The sequence below is a fragment of the Echinops telfairi genome, unplaced genomic scaffold (genome assembly GCF_000313985.2).
Source record: "Echinops telfairi isolate 266 unplaced genomic scaffold, ASM31398v2 ScPeMD7_3533;HRSCAF=4204_1, whole genome shotgun sequence".
Taxonomy (NCBI): Eukaryota; Metazoa; Chordata; class Mammalia; order Afrosoricida; family Tenrecidae; genus Echinops; species Echinops telfairi.
Genome location: NW_022107432.1, coordinates 23,187,815 through 23,194,495, shown reverse-complemented (window position 1 = coordinate 23,194,495; position 6,681 = coordinate 23,187,815). Strand labels below are relative to the sequence as shown.

General features: G+C 53.3%; 1 protein-coding gene across 1 annotated transcript in view; it reads left to right on the top strand.

Annotated features, from left to right (window-relative positions):
* Positions 1–6,681, top strand: part of CNPY3 (canopy FGF signaling regulator 3) — a 9,180-nt gene that overhangs the window by 731 nt on the left and 1,768 nt on the right. Inside the window, exons 3-5 of the mRNA XM_045294769.1 lie at positions 5–23; positions 3,963–4,086; positions 5,179–5,275. Coding sequence (XP_045150704.1) covers positions 5–23; positions 3,963–4,086; positions 5,179–5,275 — 240 coding nt within the window. The remainder of the gene's footprint in view (positions 1–4; positions 24–3,962; positions 4,087–5,178; positions 5,276–6,681) is intronic.

Below are 6,681 nucleotides of genomic sequence, written 5' to 3'. Positions count from 1 at the left end.
GCGATTGCCCAGCAAATGCGAAGGTGAGGGGGCGTATCCGCCGAGGGGCGGAGCTTGTGGGGTAGGGTCTGGGGCCTGGGGGCTTCCCGGGAGAGAGAGGCGCTTCCGTGGTGGAACCTGCAGTGTGCCCGGCGGGGAGGGCGCGGGGGCCGCGCTCGGGCCTCCTGGAGCTCAGAACACTGGTCGAAACCCAAGTAGCGTCCATCCCGCGTAGTCGATGACGTGATAGGGGAGGCATAGGGTTTTGGGGGGCCAGGTGGGGAGCATGTGATGCAGCCAGCAGCTGGGGAGACCGTGGCTAGACCGATTCGGGGAAGGCTTCCCAGGAGGCGCCTGAGGCATAACCAGGAGTAAGCCACGGAAAGAGAAAGAAGCTACTTAGTGACCGAGAAGGCAAGAACAGGTTTGAGGAACTGAAAAGTTCACCGCTGACATGTCTTGCGGGAAGAGGAACCTGAGACCATCCCCTTTGTGCCCTCGGCCCACCTTGTCGCCCCCATGAAACTGAGCACCTGGGTGACAGGCTTGCAGGCATGGCATAGAAGGGCCTTAGACACCCGCGCCCAGAGTGCCTGTTAGACACGCAGTAAATGGTTTCGTAACGAACAGGACAAATGGTGGTCCCAGATTGTTGAGTGAACGTTGGGAGGGGTGGGGGACGGACCGGGCCTCTGAAGGGCTTCTCTGTCTTCCAATGACTTTCTCCAGTTTATTCTCAAACCTTAGAATCACGCCTTAAAGCTGACTCTTAAATACGTTTTATCCTCCTTCAAAGCTGAAAGCTAGATGTTCCCTGAGCACTAGGAAGGGATGGCCCGTAATCCTTCCATTTGCGAGATTGAAGGTCACATGCTCCAGAAATAAGCCGGCATCACTGTTAAGCTCCCCCCCCCTCCCCGCACCCCCCATGGGAATGGATGCCGGGGTGTGCTACCCTCAGTCTCTGAGCTGAAACCAGTCAAGAGGTGGTTTTCCTTTCCCTCAAACTCTAGGCCGCCCTGCGACCCGAGACAGCGTGTGCTTCCCCTTTATGTTTTAGTTCCGTTTCCAAAAAACCCCTACTGCTTGTGTTCTCATCCTTCGAGCAGCTCACATTTTTTTCCCCAGGAGGCATTCATGGAAGTGGAGAGCTGGCAAGGATCTTTCTTCTTCCAGAACTTTCTCCACCAACCTCATTTGGTAGATAGTGGATGGAGATTCACTTAAGAGAGTTTCTGTTATAGGATGGCTTGGCAAACTCCAACCATAGGCTGCTCATAATTACTATTGCTTTTATTATTATTATTATTATTATACCTTTATTTTTAAGTGCTGACTGTCTGGCCCACAAAGCCTGCCTCCTGTCTCAGTGACCTGGGTAGAACAGGCCTTGACACAGAGGAAGGAGAACCTGCCCAGAAAATGAGGGGGTGGATGTCTATGAGGGTCTGGGGCTTGTGCCATGAGTCTCCTTGGAGTCTGACTTGGGGTGGGAACCCCAGAGGAGGTCTTGAGGTTTGGAAGGTTGGGAAGCAAGCTGGCGGTTATTGGGTTTAAGAGAGGAAGGATGTTCCAACTCCCCACCTCCCCCCAGCCTGGAATACTGCACACTGAGGGCGTAGGAGACGGGTAGAAACAGCGCTCAGAAAATGATGAACTTGCAGAGTGCAGGCAGGATGGGAGAGGGGAGATGCCCTCAAGTCATTTCAGACTCTGAGATCATCGGAGTATCGTTTGGAATTTCCATGTCTTCCAAGTTCAAATAAATAAGTTTTCACCAAAGAAGCCTCCAGGGGATGTTATTTATTTTGGTGGTGAATTGGTTTTCTCTCAAACTCTGCCGTTAGTGTTTTGACAACACGGATGGCATTCAGCCTGTGGAAGGCACTCTATTCAGAGGTGCTACAAGCACTGTCTCTGTCAGCAATATTGAAAAAGTATTCGGCACGCACAGAGTCCCAGACAGTGGAAACACGGAAGGCATGCAACGCACAATGCTTACTTTGAGGGAGGACCAGTTTGCAGTCCATTTGGAGAGACTCGTGAGATGGCCAAAGGCCCTTGGTGAGCACATGCAGCCTTTAGAAGTTCCAGAAAATCAGAAGCACCTGGGATGGACCCAGAAGGACTTCCTGAAGGAGGAGGCTTTTAAAGCGCGGCCGACAGAATGGGCCGAGAAGGCCCTGGAGTGCATGCAGCCCGTACCTCAAGCAAGGCACCCTGGTGGCCTATCGTGGGTGACACGTTGGCTGCTAGCCACAAGGTTGACCCCACCAGCCTCTCTGAGGGGCAAAGGTGAGGCTGGCTGCTCCTATAAAGATTGACAGCTTGACAGCCTTGGAAACCCGAGGGAGCAATTTTACCCTGGCCTTTAGGGTTGCTGAGTCAAAATCAGCTGATCACAGTGGGTTTGGGTTTGGTTTACGGCCTCAGGCACCTCAAACCCTGAAAACTCAAAAGTATTGCCTTTGAGTTGATTCTGACTCACAGTGACCCTAACCCTACGGGCTGTGAAGCAGTCGCTGTTTCTGGGGGCAGAGAGCCTCATCTTTTCCCCATGGAGCTGCTGTTGAGTTTGAACCCCAGACCTTGCAGTTGTCAGTCCAACGCTTCCCGACATCGCCACCCTGGCTCCTTCAGACACCTCAGAATCCGCTCATTGCCATCCAGGCAATTCCGACCGATAGGCCAGGGTAGAGCTGCCCCTGTGGATTTCCTGTAACTCTACAGGAGTAGAAAGCCTCGCCTTTCTCCTGTAGAATGGTTTCGAACTGCTGACCTTGCAGTTGGCAGCCCAGCTCATTACCCACTATGCCCTGGGGCTCCTCTCCCAAGGTAATTATTTGTTTACACTTCTGTCTACTGTTTTCCCAGTCAGCTTGACAGCAAAAGGTTCGGTTCAGGTTTCCTGCTCTTTCTGAGTGTGTCTGGAAGGGAGGGCCCTGGCTGGACTCTCTGTGTCCCCAGGCAGTGGGAGAAGGAAAGAACAAATAAACTCACCTAAGTGCTTGGAACCAGGCCTCTGGAGGCAGGCGCACAGTAACTTGGTAGGAATAAAGAGTTACTGTTGAAACTTTGTGTGAAACCCAGCAACAAAATAACCATACACCAGCTGATGGAATCCTGTTTCCCAGGTGTTGTGTTTGTTATGTTCGGGTTATGCAGCGGGTGGTGGTTCTCTAGATGCATGACCACGTCTTTAAGGGTCACGGGGCCCACAGTGTTCCCGCTGATGTTGATAGTGGTTTGGGTAAAGCTTTATAGAGCAACTTCGTTTTTCGCTCAACCACCCAGACACAGGGTGTTCTGGGACGTTGATTGCAACCCTCCGGGATAACAGCACCTCTCTGGATTCTGTTTCCACTTGCCCTACCTCCCTGGCCTTTCCCTACTTCCCAGCTTTGTTTCCGGCCAACTGCTGCCATTTCCGTTGTAGCATGCCTTCCAAACAGTGCAGCAAGCCAGCGCGTCCTGTGTGCTGGAGAGATTGTGGGCCGTGGTTACCCGTGGTGGGATGCCGGTGGGCTGTGGGTAGTTGCCCATTGTGCGGCTCTTCCTCGTGTTTGGAACTCACTCACCCAGTGAGATGGAGGACAGAAGAGGGGACGTGAGCAGGATGGGGAACAGCAGCCGCCGCTGTGAGGGCACCACGGTTTCACCATGGCAACTCCGTTTGGTGGTCTGGAAAGCAGGAACCTGGCCTGCAGTGTTCTCGGCCTGCCTGGGTCTGTTTTTCTTGGCGGTCCCTTGTTGAGGGGCGCAGGTGGCACTCCCACCAACCGCTTCAGCACGTGGCTAAGAAACGAGGTGTCAGAGTTGAAAGCCACTCATAGCTCGGTGGGAGAAAGATGTGGCAGTCTGCTTTGGTAAGGGACAGTCTTACCCTGCCCCACTAGGGTCGCTGTGAGTCAGAATCGGCTCCGTGACAGTGGACCTGGGTCCCTGCCGCGGGCACTCATGGCTGTGCTGGGCCCCCTCCACAGTGTGTAAGTACGTGGCTGTGGAGCTGAAGTCGGCCTTTGAGGAAACGGGCAAGACCAAGGAAGTGATTGACACAGGCTACGGTGCCCTGGACCGGAAGGCCTCTGGAGTCAAGTACACCAAATCGTAAGTCCCTGACAGCCTGGGGGCCTGGCTTCCCTTCTCTCTCCCAGTTAGACAGCCCCCACCCACCGCCTCAAGGGGCCAGCTCACACCAAGACAGGACTTCCCCACTGCTCCTGCCATGCCACCTTCATAAACCCTCCGATTCAGCTTCCGGTTCCTCACCTGTAGAAGCAAGACTGGTGGGCTCCAGCAGGGAATGTCGTGGACCAACGAATGCTTTTTTTGTTTTCCCCCAAACCGTCTTACTAGGAGCTAATCCAGACATGAGACCATTCCATAGTTCAGTCACGTCAAGCAGCGTCCTACAGTTGCTACCACAGTCCGTTCCACAGCACTTTCTTCCTGTTTGAACTCCTTGACATCAGCTCCCCTTTACCCCACCTGCCCCACCGGACCCCCCAGGAGCCCTTCTACTTGCTGTCTCTATAGAGTATCAGTCCTGGGATTCATATTCCAAACAACAGAGAAACATGTAACAAAGATTCAAGAAGGCTCCCCATCATACACAATACATGAGAGAGAAAGCCTAATAAGAACAAACAAACACCAAAACACAGAAAATATTGAAAACCAGATCGAGCCGCCAGGTATCAGACACCAGATCAAGTGATAGGGTTTCAGCTGTTCACGTCAGGTTGATCGGTTTACTGTCGTCATCTCGCCGACACTGTGCCATGTTTTAAAACTGTTGGTGACACAGGGTTGCCCACTTTTGATGCTGCTGGGAATGAAAAGAAAACCCAGCTTCCGTTCCTCTCCAGTCATCACGAAACACCCATCCGCTGCCATTAAATCCCATTGTAACATCCAAATGGAAAACTTGGGGGGGGGGGGAAACAAACCTCCGATAATGTTCTTTTAAAATTCCATCTTCTCAGAGTCTTGCCTTAGACCCGTTACACGTTTCTCTCTCTGGTCTACGTGCCAGCGTGTCGGAGCCCCCAGACCAGGTGACGTAGCTTCCTCCCAGCCCTGCCTCCCATTGGCGAGTTGCAGTAGCAGAACTGGGGCGGCAGGGCTGGAGGGCCGGAGCCCTCTGCCCCTGGGGCCAGAGGGGAGGTGCTCAGTCCCTTGTGTGCTGCTGTCTGGCAGGGATCTGCGGTTGATCGAAGTCACTGAGACCATCTGTAAGAGGCTCCTGGACTACAGCCTGCACAAGGAGAGGACGGGCAGCAACCGCTTTGCCAAGGTGGGCTGTGTGCTGGTGCTTATTCCCCAGAGGACATGTCTGTGGCTGCTGGTGGGGTGCCGTGTGAAGACCTGCCCTGGGCGTGTCACCTCCTGGCCTCTCCACTGTCTTCATTGACGGCTGCTTGCCGCCTCTCCTCAGCCTGCCATCCTGGGTGGCTTGAGTCTTTCCTGGCATGAAGGACATTCATCATGCCCTGGGCCTGCCCAACAGGGCTCTACCTCCGTCTCAGCCACTGGCAGGAGTGGCCCAGGGTGGCGGCTCCTGGGAGGCCTAAGTCACTTGAGCAGAGAAAACTGAGTAGAGCCCAGGATATGGAGAAGTGGGGTGTGTGTGTGTGTGTGTGTAGAGGTCATCAGGAGACACTTGGTGGGTGGTGGTTACCCATCCTTCTCAGCTCACACAGCCAATCCCGGGACCCCTCCAGGGTGCCTGGTCCCACACCAGGCGCTCGCTGTCTGCATCTCTCCCTGTTGAGCGAACCTCTGAATCAGGCCCACGTCTGCCTGTGGCCTGGCACGTGGTCGGAGTAGGGGAGTCACTCTCACAGCTTCCACCATGTAGTCTTCTGGGGAAGCGATTGCCCTCCAGTCCCTAGAAGAGAGCTCAGGGCACAATTGGGAACAGCAGGCGTTTTCGCTCTTTGGTCGGTGGGACTTTTGTATTCGACAATAATAAACTCACATTTGCGTGAATATAAAAAAATGTTAAAAATTAATTTCCTTAGCAAAAGATGAGAGCTCACTAAATTGTCAGCAGTAGGGGAGTAGTTCAATAACTAGATAAGGTCATTTGATGAAAAATTATGCAAACAGTGCCAGCTTACAGCGACACCATACATAGGCTAGGGCAGATAGAACTGCCTCTGTGGGTTTCCGACAATGTCACTCATCACAGGAGTAGAAAGCCCTGGCTTTCTCCCAGGGAGCGGCTGGTAGTTTTGAACTGCTGACCTTGCAGTTAGCAGCCCAGCATGTAACCACGATGCCGCCAATGCCCTTTGAATAGTAGGCAGCTATGAACAAGGAAAAGAGGTTGCTCTTGATGATTGGGAGTAAAATCATCTCCAAGATCCATTGTTATGTAACAAAAGGCAGGTTCAGGGTTATGAGTGTGCTCTGCTGTCGATGGTGCAGAAAGGATGTGTGTGTGTGTGTGTGTGTGTGTGTGTGCGCGCGCCTCGTATTTGTATGAACTACCACATATAAAGGTAGAGAAAATGTCTGTGTGTCTGTATGTGGTCTCCGAGAAGACCTGCCTATCTGGGAGAGAGATGGTCACAAAACGAAGGGTTTTTCCTGCTTCGGTGCCACTCCTGTCTTACCCAAGGAAAAACCCACAGGACGAAGCTGGAGCCGGGCCTGGCACTGAGGGAGTCAGGAACCGAGTGTGCCCAGCCAGTGGGG